At 32.5% G+C, this 18,301-nt stretch overlaps 3 protein-coding genes across 6 annotated transcripts; 1 reads left to right on the forward strand and 2 right to left on the reverse strand.

Annotated features, from left to right (window-relative positions):
• Positions 1 to 4,881: 4,881 nt before the first annotated feature.
• LOC115709425 (uncharacterized) lies at positions 4,882 to 7,348 on the reverse strand. The gene is made up of 3 exons (XM_030637526.2): positions 7,004 to 7,348; positions 6,387 to 6,614; positions 4,882 to 6,266 (listed from the first exon to the last, which is right to left on the reverse strand). Exons 1-3 carry the CDS (start codon positions 7,346 to 7,348, stop codon positions 5,061 to 5,063), a joined length of 1,779 nt encoding a protein of 592 aa, XP_030493386.2. The 3' UTR covers positions 4,882 to 5,060.
• A 33-nt stretch (positions 7,349 to 7,381) lies between these two features.
• On the forward strand, positions 7,382 to 10,696 carry LOC115709426 (uncharacterized). Of its 4 annotated transcripts, none has more exons than XM_030637527.2 (10): positions 7,382 to 7,521; positions 7,610 to 7,721; positions 7,810 to 7,969; positions 8,349 to 8,406; positions 8,495 to 8,619; positions 8,710 to 8,802; positions 8,945 to 9,217; positions 9,380 to 9,603; positions 9,908 to 10,123; positions 10,301 to 10,696. In XM_030637527.2, exons 1-10 carry the CDS (start codon positions 7,436 to 7,438, stop codon positions 10,412 to 10,414), a joined length of 1,461 nt encoding a protein of 486 aa, XP_030493387.2. In that variant the 5' UTR covers positions 7,382 to 7,435; the 3' UTR covers positions 10,415 to 10,696. The 4 variants fall into 4 exon arrangements, with proteins under 4 accessions (XP_030493387.2, XP_030493388.2, XP_030493390.2 ...); XM_030637528.2 differs by having other exon boundaries at positions 7,613 to 7,721; XM_030637530.2 differs by lacking the exons at positions 7,382 to 7,521; positions 7,610 to 7,721 and having other exon boundaries at positions 7,829 to 7,969; positions 8,324 to 8,406.
• Positions 10,697 to 14,082: 3,386 nt separating this feature from the next.
• LOC115710249 (FKBP12-interacting protein of 37 kDa) lies at positions 14,083 to 18,066 on the reverse strand. Its single transcript, XM_030638603.2, has 14 exons — positions 17,702 to 18,066; positions 17,556 to 17,607; positions 17,357 to 17,418; positions 16,812 to 16,879; positions 16,651 to 16,687; positions 16,475 to 16,562; positions 16,324 to 16,388; positions 16,101 to 16,178; positions 15,674 to 15,721; positions 15,489 to 15,542; positions 15,203 to 15,364; positions 14,682 to 14,751; positions 14,522 to 14,577; positions 14,083 to 14,356 (listed from the first exon to the last, which is right to left on the reverse strand). The coding sequence occupies exons 1-14, from the start codon at positions 17,876 to 17,878 to the stop codon at positions 14,189 to 14,191; spliced, it is 1,185 nt and encodes a 394-aa protein (XP_030494463.2). The 5' UTR covers positions 17,879 to 18,066; the 3' UTR covers positions 14,083 to 14,188.
• Positions 18,067 to 18,301: the final 235 nt, after the last annotated feature.

Genomic DNA, 18,301 nt, shown 5'->3' on the forward strand with positions numbered 1-18,301 from the left:
TCCTGTATCTGAGGTATCTCCACATAAGCCTTTGTTTCTAGATGTCTTTTAGACAGTCCTTCCGAGAATACCCCATGAGGATATTAGAATATGCCATATTGAACCTTTTTTCTTCTGACCAAGAACCATTCCCAAACTTGGACGGTTTGACCTTGTATTGGATGAGTTCAATATGTTATCGAACACCGAGCCACAAACTAACTTCCTTAGTGGGCTGACACACCCATTTGGGCCCGAGAATGGGCCTTCCTAAAGTGAGATGAATCTTGGAGGTACACGTATCACCCTACCAAAAACACGAATAATATTTATCCCAAAAGCCTTTGGGGCTCATGAGTCGTTGAGGCTTGCAACTTTACTTCTGAATTTTGTGTGGTAGATGAAACCACGTATAATTTTATTCTTTAGGAAGAGCATCAGGTCATGGATACTGATAAACTTTGTGTTTTCCATGAATGGAATACACATGGTATTGACTTCTTGGTCTTTGAAATATACACATCTTGGAAAGTGTGTGAGACTTCTGAGTTTATGAGATGACGAATGACCACACTAGCAAGTTTCTCGAGGTGAATATAATCATTGTTTTGCCTTGATCCTACATTAAGGCATTAAATGAAATCCCTTCAGATGCCCTGACTGTTGGATCATATTGTGTTTTTTTGGAGTGCGATATTGGTTGTTGGATGTTAAGCACACAAATCCCCAATTTATATATAAATATATTCAAGGTTGAAAGTTTACCACTTTTTGCCATTTTGAATTTTTAGCTCCAATTTTTCTGAGAGAGAAAATTTCATCCAAAGCCCTAATTTTTCTGTACATCTGACATTACTTCACTTTCTTTTGCATAGGGCCCACAGACATTACGAATGAGCATTCTCAAGACTTTCATCAACCATGTGGACACTCAAGCTGACGAGATGCAGGAGGCAGCTAGGCCATCAAAGGGGAAAGGCAGAGCTTTCAGTTCTAGACCACGAATCAAATCAATTACATCCCCTGCCAACGTGGTGGATGCCACTGTTGCGGCTAATGCACTGGCCAGTTTCACTACTTTGACTATCCTGGTAGCTCCGCTGAACTAGATTTTGCTAGCCTCAGCGGCACCCATCTGGGATCAACTTGTGATCCCGAGGGGTGGTGATGATGATGAGGGTGTGAATGGGCTAGTCTTTCTGTTGAAGAGGTCAGTAGAAAATGTTGACAGACCCGCTAAGAAGGCAAAAGTTGAGGTCGTTCAGAAGTTGACATCCCTACAATTAGCCCTTCAACAGAAGGAGGAGAGGGAGAAGTTCGCGCAAGAGATGGTGAGAGGGAGAAAGCTGAAAAGGAGAAGAGGAACTCCAAGTGATAAGATTTATTTCCCTAATAACCCGCATAACACATAGTTTTTAATTTTCCATAAAAATTTACAGTACCTCTAAAATACTAAAGTATACCACTGTGACAGTTTTGCTAGTTCGTTGAGTTTCCACTGTTACAGCTCCTAAACATATTAAATACATATGTCGCAGGCATAATTTTGTAAAATCTCTATAATTGAGTGTTAATATCGTATTTGTCTATATTCTAATAACAGGTCTTCATTTCTAAATTCACTTATTATTCTATAAGTTGCTACAATATTAATTAATTACTAATTTTTCATGTTTATGGGATTATTATAATTAAAGAGTTGGAGAATTTTTCAGGGTGTGGCATGAAGACCTGGATGATATTAGGGATGAAATGCAAAATAATTCTAAATTTGGAAACTAAGTTAGTAAATGTCTATTTTTTAAAAAAAATTAAAAAATGATCAAATATAATAAATTAGCTAATAAAAATTATAAAAATACATTTACTATATATTATTTTTTAAAAAATATATAATAATTAAATTAAGTTATTTAATAATTTTAGTATTGCATATTATTATATTGTAACAAAAACGAATAAATATATTAGATCATTAAATATATACAACAGTATTTAATATATCATATTACTAAAAATTAATATACCGTAATAATAAAATTACATATTATAAAGAAACTATAACTATACTAGATTAATACTCAAAATATATACAATGTTAACAAAACTATATATACTACTATTAAAATATGTATATATATAAAAAAATTTATGTATAATAAAATAGAAACTAAATATCATTTTAAATAAATAATATATTATAGACAACAAAAATTATATACTATAAAACAAAACATACATACCTACAATAAAAAATAAAATAAAATAATATAATATAATATTATTAAAAAAATTATATATACTATATTAACAAAATTATATACCACTTCTATATATAATAAAATAAAAACTAAATATGCATGATCTAAAATAAAATGATATACTATACAATAAAACTTATATACCATATAGCAAAAAATATATACCTTACAATAAAAATATATAATAACAAATAAAAATAAAATATATAGGATGCTAATAAAATTATATATCATGTTAACAAAAGTACAATAGAAAATATAACTTAAATATTATTTTAAAAAAAATAATATATCGTATAACAAAAAATACATAGACAAAATAATATACCATGACAATAAAATTATATACCACCATTGTATATAATAATATAGAAACTAATTAAATATTATTTAAAATAAATAATGTATCATACAATTAAAATATATAAAAATAATAATTAAATATATGTAACATGCCAATAAAATTATATACATACATTAAAATATTTATATTATGCTAACAAAATTATATACCACTATTATACATAGTAAAATAAAAAATAAATATCATCTAGAATAATAATATATCATACAATAAAACAGAAATATATTGTACAACTAAATTTATGTACCAACAACCCACAACAACTCACGAAAAATGAAAAAAAAAAAAAAGCGACATAACTTTCAAATAAAAAATATTTTAACAAAACTAATATAGATATACCATAATCTTTAAGTAATTTGCTTCTAATTCTAAAAAACATATGAAAAAAAAATTATTGATTTTTTATGTGATAAAAGACAATATAAATAATAAATAGTCTAAAATGATCATTTTCTTACAAATTTTAAAATAAGAACATTTACTAACATAATCATATGATTTAAGACCATTTACTATCATTTCCCATGATATTATCATTGGTTTCTCGGAAGAAAAAATATTGGTCGGTGGGTGCCATGGATAAGATAATAATACTTTTATTAAATTATAATCCAAATTTATATAAATTAATAAAAAAATAGAAATGAGAATAAAATATAAAATGATCAAAATCATTATTCAATTTATATTGTACATTAAGCTGAGAAAAATAGAAATTAGAATCATTAAATATTTATGTAATTAAGAAAAGTAATCAAAATATTTTAAATTAACTGAATTGCAGCTCCTAAAAATTGTAATTATTTTTTTGTTTATTAGATGAAATAGTGCTTTCTATGATAGATTTGTCTTCTCAATTTCAATTATTTTTTACTAGATCGAAATAGTGTTTTCTAGGATAGATTTGTCTTTTAATTTTTTTTTATTATTTTAAAAAAAAAGGCATTACTAGTATTTAATTAAACTAGAGCATACGTGTTGTGATTATATGGTTAATTATAGTATTAACATAACTTAAACATCATTTCGAGTTTGATTAAGAAGAAACTTTAAAATGTAAAAGTGAAAACAAAGGCACCATAGGTTCTTACAAATTGAGCCACGTATTGGATATTGCAAAATCAACATGGAAACCTAATTAGACACAAAAGAAAATGATAATTGAGATGAGAAAGTTGAATGATTTTTGGAGAAATTAAGCCAAGTAAGCATTTGACCTAATTTTTCCACTTGTTAAAAATATTACTATAAGCAACATAAAACTTTAATAGAGATTATTATCCATGATCGTGTTGGTCATTATTAGTCAATATTCAGCCATATTGATAAAGGCCTATAAAGAAAATGGTCTGAATTCAGCGAACCATTTAGGCACCACTTACCTAACATATTTCTGATTATGATTTCATATAAATATATAACATTTTCTATTTTTATTGTAATGAGTTGTAAATATCTTTGGTTCTAAAGATCAATTTTACATATGTTTAATTTGAATTATTTTGTACATCAATCATAAGTATTTTACATTTTATTGTGCTTCAAGGGGTCAGCTAGCAAACTGAGTATGCATATAGGTAAATGAAAAGAAAAAAAGATGTGATATTTTTTCTTTCTTTCTTTTTTTCGGATCGACTTAAAATTTGATGGCCTCAAAAATTGGCAAACACAATAAGTCTAATCTGTGTAAACAAATTGCATGAAATAAATATGTGAAAGGGATGAAACAACTACATTCCCATAGTTCAAAAAGGCCTGGACCTCTTACTGATCATTGAGGGTCCACAAAATCCAGCAGTGCTGAACAAAAACAAATTTGGGCCTTTGAAACAACTGGGACCTATATTATGTATTAAATGATATTGAGAGGTCAGTCATAATAATCTCCTCCAGTGAATTTATACCCTCTCAATCCTAACCCTTTGTAGCTCACATGGTTCTACGTCTCACTTTTTCTGCGTTTCAACACAGCAGCAAGGTCACCATCTGCCATCGACGAAAGCCAGTGGTCCTGTATCTGTGAGCGTGGAATTGAAAAACGAAAAGGGGGCATTTCATTTCATGTCCTGAAAATGCTATTAACTATGAGGAATGATTTATTGGGCCAAGTGTAATGATGGGTCTTTCTCAAGTCGCAGGACAAGGTTTTAATGGTCCATACTGAGTAAACTGACACTAAAATGGCTTAATGGTTTTTATTGTTTGACAAGTTTTTGAGCCATAGTCATTGTAGTTAACTTATGATGTATAGTGCTTTGCCATTGTTCGTAAAAGTTAAACCAACAAGCTCGACCTTTACACTCATTGTTACTAGCTGTTAAATATGTAATACACTGGTTCCATATTACATCAAAACATCTTCCAAAAAGCCTAAAGTAATTGGTAAAACAAGTATATGTAAATATATATACTCTGTACAAGTATATCCAATCCAAGTATCGGTATCAATATTACTACAGACCAAATTTATGAATCTCATTCGGGACTTCTCTATTATTCATGAGCTTATCCAGAACGACATTAAGGTCTACTGACTGCCCATTCTCAGTCATTTTCTTCACTGTCGCTCTCACCATATCTCTCCGAAATCCCATTCCTACAATATTATTAATAACATCTTCAATGGGAATGCTGTCTCCAGCCTCACTAGAACCTGATTCACTATCAACCTCAGAGGCCATTGGCAATGCATGAGGTAATGAATTGGAAGCTGGTGGCTGTGAGAATCTGTCTTCACTACCACGGGCCAAAAGAAATGGTGCAGGTTCTGAGGAATTCATTATTGATTTGCTGTACTGGGAAGGAAAACCAGAACGTGAAAAAACGTCATTGAAACTAGAATCTCTGCTTGGTTGAGCATGCTCAGGATAGTAGTACCCTGTAGTTTTTGAAGGTTGATTATAACCTATGTTCTGTTTTGAACTAAAATACATTTGTTTCGTGGGAGGAGCATAGGCAGGTGCATTATAGGTCTCATGAGTGTTTGTGTTGTAGCTTTGAGGTGGCATGTAAGAGATCTCTTTAAAATTGTGAGCCAATGAAGGATGATAGGTTTGTGGTTCAACATCATGAGAAGGGCTTAGTAGAGGAGATGGCTGCAATTGTGAGGCCAACGGAAATTGTGGGGCTTGCTGGTAAGGTTGATATGGTGCTGTAGATGTTGATTGTGGTTGCTGAATTGGGGGCATACAGTGATGCTGTTGTGTAGATTCTGGATTAAACATAGGCGGTGGCAACGAGTAATTAGATTCTGCCTGTGAAACAGAAATGTTTTGGTTATGATATGCTTGGGCTAGAAAATGCTCTGCTGTTGGCATAGGAGGCAAATTTTGATGGGATTGAATTTGAGGAGGAGGAACATTGAGATGATCAGGAGGAAAATGTTGCGGAAAAGTAACAATAATTTGGTTAGATTGGTTACTATGTTGTTGAATAGATGACAGCACAGGAAATTGTTGTGGAGGAGTTACAGAAGTGATATTTGGTTGGTTACTATGCTGCTGAATAGATGATACCAGACCTTGACATGAACTAGTGTGAATTTTGGTCTTCTGGTTTTGTGATTGTTGTTGATCTTTTAACATTTGAAGCTTTCCCAATTGCAGTTGCACTAGTGATATCTCTTGTTTATCTCTTAAGTCTTGAATACCACCTTGAACCTGTGCAAGTATACCCCACGATTCAGAAGAATTGTGTTGAGAATGGAGCAAGGTAGCCTTAATTTTGGTCAAATTAATGAAAACAAAAGGATGTAAAGAAACAGTACAAAGAAACAATGCCTCATTGAGAATATTCTCTAGCTCCCTCAACTTTGCTCCAGATTTTCCCTGGTTAAACTCAGATGATCCTTTCAATTCCTCAACAGAATACTCTATTTTTCTTGTTCTATTCTCTAGTTGACACATTCGAACACTAATACCTTCCACAACATGTATTAAATTCTTAAAATGCGCCTCCATTTTGAGATCGATCACAGATAGTAGCACTCCATCAGTAGAAGTCTCAACCTTTATAAATCCAGATTTCACAAAAAATCAAGATAAACCCATAAAACAGTGATTCATTAAGAAATAAGTATAGCAATTACTTGCAAATGAAGGAAACATAGATGTAAGTTGTAACAACTTGAATGTGAGTTTAAGAAGGAAATCAAATTAAGTGAACAAGTTCCTCCATTTCTGTATTAGTCAAGCTCAAAGTATAAATCGTAATATCATATTTTCATAGACTAAGTCAAGCTCAGATGACTCTTCACTGTCTCCAATACCTAGGATTGACTCCCAATTCAACAATTTTACTTAAACTCGCAAATTTCCAATTCCGAATTCCAAAACATGAAAGCGATTCTATCGATCAAAACTCAAGCGAAAGTATATCGATGAAATTCAAACCAAACCTGGAAACTGGAATCGCGTGAGCATGGTGGAACGACACGTCGTATAGAGTGGAATTCGAAGCTGGAATCGAAATCGTCCTTGCCTATGTCGTATGAGAATTCATCAGAATCGGATCGAGGAAGTTCCATAATCCGCTTGTCCATAAAATCGGACGACTTCATATTTTCACCCGCGAATTTCATCAGATTTTCCACCTCTTTCCGAGAAAGAAACCAAAACGGAAAATGGTTCAGTTGAAAAAAAGAGCTCGACAACGGATGCAGTCGAATCAAATGACACGTGTCTAAAGCAGCCGTCGATATATATATATTTAAATATAGTAGCCCAGCCCAATAAGAGCCCATAATTGTCAGCGGCCCAGTTCATGTAATAAGAGGCCGACGGCCAATTCTTGGCCCCTGGCGCGCATATGATCGGCGAGAGAAGCAAAAATGGCGGATTCTGCAGAATCCGATTCTCACAACACCGATTCAGTATTTGTTTGGGATGAAAGCTCTAAGCTTTACTTCCATGCCAGGTTTTCTCTCTCTCCTCCCTCCTAGATTTTGATATGTTTTTATCTTTCAAGTTTATGTATTAATTTATGGATTTTAATGGAATGGCAGTAGTGGATTTTACCACGACCCAAACGCTGGCTGGTACTATAGTACTAATGATGGTCTTTACTACAAATTCGAGAATGGAAATTATGTGCTCCTTCATTCTGATGCGGAGACGGTACTTAAATTTGAGCTTTTTCTCTTTGTTTTTTATTTTATACCATTTTTTTTCGGAATAATTAGCTATAACGGCTGTTTCTTAGCAGGCTGATAACATTGATATGCCTCAAAATGAAGTAACTGTTCATGAAAATTCAGTTCAAGATGAACATGAACCATGTACAAAAGATGAATGTTGTGGTGCTCAAAACGAGAATGGCTCATTCTTTCATGGTGATGATTATGAAGCTGATTTATCAAATCCTGGTAAGATTTATTTTTGATGTTATATGTATTTGGGAATTTTTGATGGATTAGGACCCCACCAAGGACTTGAATTGAATATTTGATCTATATTTACTCTCTAATCTTTGAATATTGTTCAAATGAAATGAAATTTCTATACTTGTAAAGGTGTTTGGTATAGTTTCACATTGCATTTTAATCTGATTTTAAATGTTTAAAGAATCATAAAATTAAGAAGGCAAAGGATAGAGTGACAAATGGATTAATTTTCAATTGTTTTTTGTAAAATTTGCTAGATAAATGTCCTTCCTAGGTGATTTAAAATATGGAAATTCCAGTTTTATTCTATTTGATCTGGATTTTTCTTTAATCTAGAATCAGCAAACCATTTCACTTGCAGTGAACGCAGATTGTAGAAGCAGTTATTCTCCTGAAAACCCACCTCCTCCATCAGAATGGTATGTTATTAATATGGTCTTTCCACATTTTTTTTTCTTTTATCTTTGTTGGAATTGTTTTTCCAAACCGTAGTTGTTGGTTTTTCAGGTTAGAAGAGACACTCATTGATCTTTACTTATCGGGCTATTCAAACCAAGCAGTGAATGCTGGTGATGATGATGATCTGAAATTGGCAACCAAGGAGACTGATAACATTGAATTTCAAGCTGATGGTCTGTTCTGTTTTCTTGTTCATTCTTGCATATGTATTGCTATTCTATGGCCCTAGTTTACCTAAAATGGGGTGTTTGGTTGGATACCAGTGAATGTTGATGATTACGAGTTAGAAGAGGGTGAGTGGATTCCTGAAGACGATTTTGATGTAACTCAATCATGTGAAAACATATCAAATGAAGGTATTGCTACTGGCTATAGATCGCTTGCTAGAGAACACTCTTTTAAGTAGTAATATGTATAATTTTTTGTCACTCTCCAGTGATTGTGAAAATATTGGTCCATCTACTGCTCTGGCTTTATGCAAACAAACCTGTGGCACAGGTGCTTCTTGGGATGAAGAGAATTGGAGAGCTCAGTATGGTCAAGTCATTCAACCTTCCGAAGAGACTATTCCAGAGGTCCCTGCCGTTGATTTATGGGACTGGTCTATGGTTAGGGGGTCTAGAAAAGATGGTAAAGGTGAGATTTCAAGGCTTGTTGGGAGACTGATGAAGAGATCTGCGAAGCTCCATCCCTCTATGCCTACTGGTGGCGGTCTTCTGAAGACTGCACCAATATGTGAAGTGCATCTTGATCTGGTACGAGTAAAAACAGGTTTGCCTTTCTTCTTTCGTTTGTAAAGCTTCTATTACGGTTTTGGTTTAATGTAACATAAGTTAAAATTTATTGATTCTTCAACATCATCTGCTTGTTCATGTTTATTCATTGTAACGTTAATACATTTGGATGCTTATATTTTTTTTTCTCCTGTGCCAGGACAAATATATAAGTTACGGAATCCGAGTGCAAAATTCTTAGGTTCCCTGTTGACGTTTGATTCTTCTAACCCAACCAAAGACTGGGGATTTCCTGAACTGTCCTTTCAAGAGCAACCCCGTCCTTATTCTAAATCCACGGAGAAGATTGAATCAAAAACTGCTGATGGTTTAGTTGGCAATGATTTCCCTCCATGCCAAGATCAGGTTCCATCTTTGGACAAGGTAAATGTGATATTCAACATAATAATTGGAGTCTGAGATCTAAACTTCTTCTTTATTACTATTACAACTTTTGAGTTTAACATTCAGTGCACCCCTGTCTCGTCCAATTATTACGAGTTAGATGTCTGCACTTTTGAACTTTGACCAAGTTCCTACATTGTGCTTGGAGGTTCAAATTGTATCCCAAGTACTTATGTAGTTACATGTCATGTCTAACTGCTGCTTATGTATGTCCGAATTAATAATTTCTGTCAGTTATATTTTTGCCTATTTAATTCTTTGGTAACACTTGTTGAACTACCAGAATAGAAGCTGTGCATATAGAGACAGAGCTGCTGAGAGAAGAGCCTTGCATGGAGGATTCGGTGTGGGTCCAGGACAAAAGAATACAATGGTTGGTGATATGCCATCCTCACCTGTTTCGGACTCTACAGAGGAAGCTGCAGCCGAGGCATTGAACATGACATTTGGAGCCGGAAGTTACGCCAGAAAAATTCTAGAAAACATGGGTTGGAAAGAGGTAAATAAATCCTACTTTGCAATTTAGTGACATGACTATAATAAAAGCCTCGTTAATGTCCCTTGGAAGAATATTGTTACTTGATGATGGGATAGTATGAAGCATCTTGTATATTTTGCACCATTTTTTGTAGTTATTATTTTGGCGATTCCCATCTTGTAATCTCTCATTTTGCAGGGGGAGACACTAGGGAAAACCATGAAAGGCTTAGTTGAACCTATACAAGCAGAAGGAAATATTGGGAGCGCTGGATTGGGGTATCCTAGGGTAAGAAGAAGAACTAAGCATTGATTTGATCACAATCCCCAGCCCACCATTACCACTCTTTGTTGACACTTTTTTTCTTTTTCCTGCATTTCACTTGATGCTTCTGTTAACTAGAGGATGTGTTATGCTGTAATTTTTTCAAAGGAAGAGAAAGTGAAGTAAAGTGCGTCAAAGTCAATAGTATTGGCAAAAAAAAAAAAAAGCTTTGCTAGCTGTTATCTATTTTATTTGGAAAATTTGATTAATCATGCGGACATTAGGCCAAAACTAAAAAAAAATAAACCAAAAGTTAGATACTCTATGAAATGTAGAATTATTTTTCTCTTGGTTTCAAAAATGCCCCTCGCATATAAAAAAAAAAAAAAAGCATTACTCTTCCTTCTCTCTTTCCTCCTCATTCCCACGTCCAAATGAGTTCTATTTTTTTTCTTCCTTTTCTCTCTAAACAAATCAATAATTGTACAAGATTTTTTCACTAAAATCTTGTAATAAAAACTTTGATTTGAAGAACTCCAAATTGGTGGCTTGTGACTCGAGGAGCATTGTCTCATTTTGTTTGAAAATAAATTGGTACGTGATTTTTGTCTCTACTGTTGCTGTTGATGATTGAAAATGTTTTTTGGATGTTGGATATGTGGTTTGTTAGTATTTCTTTGCTGGAAATTTGAGTTTGGAAAAAATTTGTATTTTTTGGGCTTTCTGGTTTTTATTTGGCCTGATAGTTGATAATGGTGGTATGATGGGGTTCTGAGAGTTAAATTATTTTAAGATTAGGGATAAAGTTCTGACAGCTGTCCGATGCCGGCCTGCTATTTTGTAGCATATTCAGTAGGACGATATAGACCGATAGTTGTCTGATACCAGCTTGATATTTTGTAGCATAGTAAGTAGGACGATATAGATCAATGGTTCCTCGATGCACATGTTTAGCATCATAACTAAAAAACTGTTATTTGTTTTTAAAAGCAGAAAATTGTTTTTCGAAAACAATTTGGTTTGTTTGGGCTTGTTTTTTTAAAACAGTTTTTAGAAAACAAAGTTACAAAAAACAAGAATTTTGAAAACAACAAAATGTTGTTTTTTATTTTAAAAACCAATTCACTTTTGATCAATATTGTTTTTAAAAAACACTAACCAAACATGATTTGTTTTTTAAAACTTCAAAAACTATTTTTTGTTCTCATTTTTTAAAAAAAAAAAATTGAAAACAAAAAACAGAAAACAATACTAAACATGCTCTTGATTTGATAGTTTTACTCAAAATTATCACATCTAGAGGTGTGATATTTTTTTTATGGTTTTTTGACATATACCCAATATTCATAGTTTTATTCAAAATGAGCTTGAGCACGACTTAGCCCGATATGTGTGATAATTATCTAAAATTTTGTAAATTCAAAATTTATTTGTAGTTATTAGCTTTTTTTTTTTCTAATTCTTTTTGACATGACAGTATCAACTGTGTTTGCGTACTTGATGTATTATAGTATTTGGAAGCGTGAAAATAGAGATTGAATTTTTAATGGAGCAGGAAATTTGACATTAGAGATTGATAAGAATATAACTTACTTAGGGCCAGTTTGGCACAGCTGTGCTGTGGGAAAAAACAGTTGTAGCTGTGCTGTGAGAAAAAGCAGCTGTAGCAGAACTGTGGAAAAAAGTTGAGCTGAATGTTTGGTAAATTATAATTTTTAAAGTGCTGCGACTTGTTAAGATTCTATTATAATAACGATAATATTTTAATCTAGTTAATTATAAGCACAAATATATATAAAAAATGTATGTTATATAAAATTTTTATTTTTTAAATATTTTTAATTATTTTTTTTTCTATAGTATAAATTTATATGCATTTGATAAAAATAATATTTAATATTTTTAAATTATATTTTTATTACTTGTAAAAGATAAAATTGTAGTTTATAAGAAACATAAATTGATATTGTTTGTTAATAATAAAAATATAAATATAAAATATTTTTTAAAATAAAAAATTAAAAAATTTAAATATTAATTATTTTTAAATATTTTTTCATTCAAAAAATATTTTTATTTTTTATAATATATAATAGATAATTATATAAATTTTTAGTAAAAATAATTTATTATAAAGTTTTTTAATCAAAATAGCTTTTTCTAAAAGTTGGGTTGTACCAGCTTTAGCTTTTAGCTGTAGATTTTCCATAAATTCTTTAATAAGCTGTTTTTTAACTGTTTACCAAACACCTTTTTGTCACAGCTTTTTTGAAAAGCAGCTTTTAGCTTTTCCAAAAGTTGTGCCAAACGGGCCCTTACAGGTGACGGAACATAAAAGCATTGGTCTTGAGTTTTGAAAAAAAAAATCGGCATTTTACATACACACATCAAGCATACATTGTACTAATATCGTACTACTATCAAACACAAATTTAAAAAAAATTATTAAAAATTGGGCCACACATTGTACACTATTGTACCCCCGTCAGATATGGGAATGAAAAATACTATCAAAAAAATTGATTAACATCTGATATCGAACAACTATCGTACATGTGTCACACTATAGTATACTACATAACACATAAGAAGTCATCACATACCTATCAAACCAATATCAAACACTAACTATATTACAATCCATCGTTTCATAACAAGTTATGAACCCTATTAGATACTTATCGTACCACTATCGGGTGATTATTTTCAACTTCAAATTCTTTATATATACATGTTTCTATTAGACATATATTAGGCCTATATCGGTCACTATCGGGCTCAGTTGAACCCCTCCTTCTCCCTAAAAAAACAAAATTTTGCAGACGATACTAAATTTAACCAAAGGGATCGCTAATCAAATCATTCACAAATCCAATCACACATTTTATATACCATAACATTCACTAATTTTATTCCTAAGAAATTAACCAAATTCTTAAATCAATCAACACATAAAAAAAATGAAAATAATAAAAAACTTACCCTTGACATTTGTTCTGTGGGGTTTAGGGTTTCTGGGTGTGCTCAAAACTTAGAAATAGCTCGTGATACTCTCTCCATTTGTTTGTGGGTCTCCATACCCAAAATGGGTAGTGGGTGGGACGAGACAAGAGCGAGGGTCGTGGCTAGTGGTCTCAGAGGTTGGACGGTGGTTTCGATGGTGTTATTTGGTGAGAACCAATGAGAGGGAAAGAGAGAAGACATGGAAATTTCAGTGAATTTTTGAAATGAGGGGAGTAATTTAAAACAACCTAAAATAAACGTAAAACAACAAAACAGAACAATTATAAACAACAGTAGAACAACTAAAAAACAACCGTAAAACAACAGTAAAAACTTAACACAGTACACAGTATGAAACTTACACAATAATTTTGAAAAAAAATTACCCCATAATAAAAAAGAATTTTTTTTAAAAAAAAAAATTTAATATGTAGTGTAAAAACCCTAATAATTTATCACTAAAACCAATATATCAAATATTAAAATAAAATGTGTTAAAAAAATTAAAATGAAATGCAAAATTTTAAATTTCAGGGTAGATTTCCGGACAGCTGCCCAATGCCCATATCTAAACTATGTGGATGAACAGTAACTGCACGGCACATGATCTACCATTACCAATACCACCTGCTCAAAAGAGATGAGGCATTCTATCCTATACCTACCTTATGGTGTTATAGATTTGATCACATTAAGAATCATTTATTGAAAAGTAAAAAAGAAAAGAGTGCTATGAAATTTAAAATAAATGTTAAATGTACAAACAAGGAGATAAAAGAATAATATTCTACAAAATTTGATCGAATCAAAAGTTTCATTTCAGTTGTCATCTTGGCCCGGACTCATTTCAGTGCTACTTTTTTTATTAGAAGTTGGTGAATCAGTAGTTTTCTCCTCTATCGAACTTTTCTGCTGCTGCAGCAGCTCTTGTTTCAGCCTTTGGATCTCTACGTCTTTCTCTTCTAGCTTCTCTTCCAATACAACCACCTGCCATGGAAATATTATTAGTCTGAACTGAAACCAAATCATAATCTACAATGTTCATACAATAAATAACTAGTTAAGAATTAGATGAGCTATTGCAAAACCAAATTAGCAAATGTTAGAATTGAAAAAGAAACAAAAAAAAGAAGTTGAAAAGAAGCATAATACCATTTCATTTGATCTTTCCACATCATTAGATAACCCGTCCATCTGAGTGTACAGTCCTGTTAGACAAATAAGATCATGCAAGGTTTCAAAATGTGTTTGATCTTGCCAACTCACTGATAGATTTTTAAAATTATAATAAGAAAGTTGTATTATCTCTGACCTTCAAATTGGCTTCTCAGTTCTGCATTCTGGGATTTTTGCAAAGCAAGCTTCATTGCTAATTCATGCATCTGCAGACCAAAAATATGAGATGTAAAATTAATCAAATGACTGCTCTAAAACTCACACGGTAATCAGAAAATTGGTTGTTAGAATACAGAAACAACATTCCTTACACAACAGAAAATTGTATTATCGATACCCAATAACTCATAATCTTTCTCAACCTTACCATCCACTAGCTAAAGAAGTTTCTTTACCTAATAAGTACATCAAGTAGAGATATGTAGGAATGTTCATATGTATACATAATACATCTAACACGACAGAGTAAATAGAGTAAACTCTATTTATTGAAAGCTAAACTCTATTTATTGAAAGCCTGAAAATGAATATATGTGCATAAATCTTCTCAACATCTTTTGTGACACGAAAAAAAAATAGCAATGAAGGGGTCAAAAGGTTGAGAGAGTATAACAAAGAATACTCATTACATATACAAAGGAAAATCAATCACAGCACCTTTCCCTCAGCAGCTTGATTTCCAATCTCTTCATTTTCCTCTTGCAAAGTTCGGCATTTAGCCATCAGCATCTTTCCCATCTTGCTCTGGGGAGTAAATTGGACAGCTGCAATATTATCCTGCAATTCCTTCACCTTTTTGTCTTTCTCCTCGACCAAATTCTAGCACCATTATGTTACACAAGTACATTCAGAATTCAGAATTATTTAGAAGCAGATTTAAGGAATATAACAGTTTAAATATCACCGGAAGTCCAAGTCAAGGCATGCAACTAGAACTGTATACCTTTAAACGTGTGAACTCTTCATGGATTGCTGGATCTAGTAATAGTCTCCTTGCCTATAAAAATTAACCACCACAATAAATTACTAGTGAGTCTGCCATAATTCTAGAAGGTTTAAAAACTTCAAAACTAAAATGGTAAACACATGAAATTAACTGTGTGATTTTACTACAGAAATAAAACTTACTTGCATTGATGGTGGCTTGAGCTGTGATTTCAAATCTCGAACTGCAGACTGTTTATTCAATTGCCATTAAACAAACACAGAACAATGTCTTTTGAGCAAGTAACATACCATTCAACAACCAAGCTGAATCAAATATTCCTATTCGTAATTCCTAAATTAGAGTAAACTTCAAGTCTCATTCTTCTCTAATATGCTACAAACTGTTTTTAGAGAATATCTAGTTTCACCCACTCTGTCTAGCATATGCATAATTAATGTTCTTGCTACTTAAGGAAATAACCACATTCATTCTTTTGCTTTAAATAGAAAATTCTTACCAGTAAATAGATAGATAAAGAGTCAAAACACATTCTAAGTTCTATCAAGTGAATATGCAGCGTATCATATCAAGTGCAGATATCATTTCCAATAAAAGAGAAAAGCTCACCTTCAGCTCTGCTATCTCCTGCTCTCGTTTTGCAAATGTCACTATAAATGCACCTTCCTTCTTTTTTGCTTTTTCTAACTGATAATTAAAGAAAAAATATTAATGTAAGGAATTGTTCATGAAAATGTCAAATCTTTTGTTAAACAGAAGGGAAAGTATATGTACACGCACACACACACATGTATATGTACATAGAGAGAGAGAGAGGATTCTAGAATTATACCTGTTCCCTCAATGACTCCTCAGAATTCTTCAATGTCTGAAGGTAATTGATCACTTGTCTAGGTTCTACCAAAAGAAAAAAAAAAACTGGAATCAACATTTGTAGGTTTTGAATAATGTATATGTGAAGTACACAATAATATGCCACGAACCAGGAGTAGTCCCCATAGGTATAAAGGACTCATTCTGAAAAGAGGAATGCCACTTTTGAATCTCAGTTTTAGCAGCTTCAAGTTCCGTCTGCAAATTAAGGAATTACAAATAATTAAATCCTAATCCAGGCAAATCGAAATGACCAGCAACGATTATTCCAAATACTAGTACATACTTGGTATGTTGCAAGTGTATCTTTACAAGTTTGAAGACTGCACATAGAAGATAAAAGAACGTGTATAAACATCAGATTCAAAGAAATAAACCACAAAGTACCTAGCAATTGTTTTATCACTGTTATGTATGGCCATCCAGAATTTCTAAAAAGTCTAATACCTTTCACGAAGAGCCAAAATCATTCCTGTTGCAACACCAGGGGCAGTCTCTTCAACTGCTGAGTTAGCCTGCACGCGAAAAAAAAAAAAAAAAAAAAAAGAAGAAGAAGAAAAGCATATGAGCATATTCACTCACAAGTGCACATCCAGAATTCAACTATCTCTCATTAGCATGTTTTAAAAACATACATTACTCATATCCCTTAACACAAGTAAGATTTTCCTTCCTCTATTGTCATCACTCAAGTCTCAACTATATTACAATCACGTTGAAACAAAAGAACATTCCCCATACACCGTTAATCGACTTCAAGCCCTCTTAATATCAGTACGGCAGTATACAAAGAAATAAAAAAAGGAATGAAATAGGCTTGTGGTTTTAACATTGTTTGTTTCCAATTTTTACAACAATGTTAAAGTAACAGAAAAACCCAGTCCTATAAATACGAACAGAAATATGCAGAAGAATAACTCACTTCAAACAAATTGAAAGAGAACACCGATTGAGATTTGTATATTGCCAAACAGATTGCTATACTGACATACCTTCTTGGAGCCAAAAAAATCGTCTTCATCGTCCTCAAGATCCCCAAAGTTTCTCTTGCTTCCTAAATTTACAAATAAAATTAAGAAAATAGATGCACAACAACGAATTATCACATAAACAACTACAAATTTTATAAATCAATATATATTAAAAAAAAAAAACAGACGAGATTATGGTTACAAGAAAGGGAAAACTAACCTGAACGCCTGGTGGTTTGAGGTCCAGGGAAATCCCCTCCAAAATCATCATCCTAAATATCACAATGGGGAACAAGAAAAACCCTAAAAACGTGAAATTTTAATGTTAAAACACAAGAGAAGTAGGTAAAGGATAGAAGGACTTACGTCATCCAAATGGTTGTGGGAAGCCATTGATTGAAGTGGAAGCGGAAATGGGTTAGGATTTAGGTCCGCCGGAGACTGTAGAGTAAGAAAGTGTAGCAGAGAAGAGAAATAGGAAGCAAAAGAGTTGTGAGGAACACAGACGACCTCCTTTGGGGAATCACCTGTATCCGTTACCATGCTCCCATTTCCTATTTATATTTATTATGGGCCTCACTAACTAACAATATGCTTGGGTAGAGCAAATCAAAATATTTGTGAAGGGAAAGGAAAAGTAAAATAACCAAATAATAAGAAAAGTCATAAAATTGTTTTGGAAAAATTCACAGAGAACCACCAAAAAATATTCTTGTCATAAGTCTCGTTCCTCGTTAAAAATATAGTAACATCACATTTTCTATTCTTTTCCCGAACCACGCTACTAAGAAATACGTTCATTTCTTAAAATATCCCCCAGAATTATCCCGACGGAGGCAAGAGTAACAATAATGTTTATAACGCTACAGCGACGACTGGAACAGATGATGCACCGATACATTCTCTATCTATTTTATTATCCAAGAAATTTTTTAATTTTAAATTTTTTTCATAGTCGTGTATGTT

The sequence above is a fragment of the Cannabis sativa genome, chromosome 3, assembly GCF_029168945.1.
Source record: "Cannabis sativa cultivar Pink pepper isolate KNU-18-1 chromosome 3, ASM2916894v1, whole genome shotgun sequence".
NCBI lineage: Eukaryota > Viridiplantae > Streptophyta > Magnoliopsida > Rosales > Cannabaceae > Cannabis > Cannabis sativa.

What these genes read in the sequence shown, in the direction of transcription:
- LOC115709425 (XM_030637526.2), bottom strand. Translation starts at nt 7,348, where the DNA reads ATGGGCTCTTATTGGGCTGGGCTACTATATTTAAATATATATATATCG. An exon ending in CACGCGATTCCAGTTTCCAG is followed by an intron (nt 6,615 to 7,003) that starts GTTTGGTTTGAA and finishes GGATTTATAAAG; the next exon opens with GTTGAGACTTCTACTGATGG. An exon ending in TAGAGAATATTCTCAATGAG is followed by an intron (nt 6,267 to 6,386) that starts GCATTGTTTCTT and finishes ATACTTGCACAG; the next exon opens with GTTCAAGGTGGTATTCAAGA.
- LOC115709426 (XM_030637527.2), top strand. Translation starts at nt 7,436, where the DNA reads ATGGCGGATTCTGCAGAATCCGATTCTCACAACACCGATTCAGTATTT. An exon ending in TTCATTCTGATGCGGAGACG is followed by an intron (nt 7,722 to 7,809) that starts GTACTTAAATTT and finishes GTTTCTTAGCAG; the next exon opens with GCTGATAACATTGATATGCC. An exon ending in TGAAAACATATCAAATGAAG is followed by an intron (nt 8,803 to 8,944) that starts GTATTGCTACTG and finishes CCTGTGGCACAG; the next exon opens with GTGCTTCTTGGGATGAAGAG.
- LOC115710249 (XM_030638603.2), bottom strand. Translation starts at nt 17,878, where the DNA reads ATGGTAACGGATACAGGTGATTCCCCAAAGGAGGTCGTCTGTGTTCCT. An exon ending in AGGAGTCATTGAGGGAACAG is followed by an intron (nt 16,179 to 16,323) that starts GTATAATTCTAG and finishes TTTAATTATCAG; the next exon opens with TTAGAAAAAGCAAAAAAGAA. An exon ending in TCAAGCCACCATCAATGCAA is followed by an intron (nt 15,543 to 15,673) that starts GTAAGTTTTATT and finishes TAATTTTTATAG; the next exon opens with GCAAGGAGACTATTACTAGA.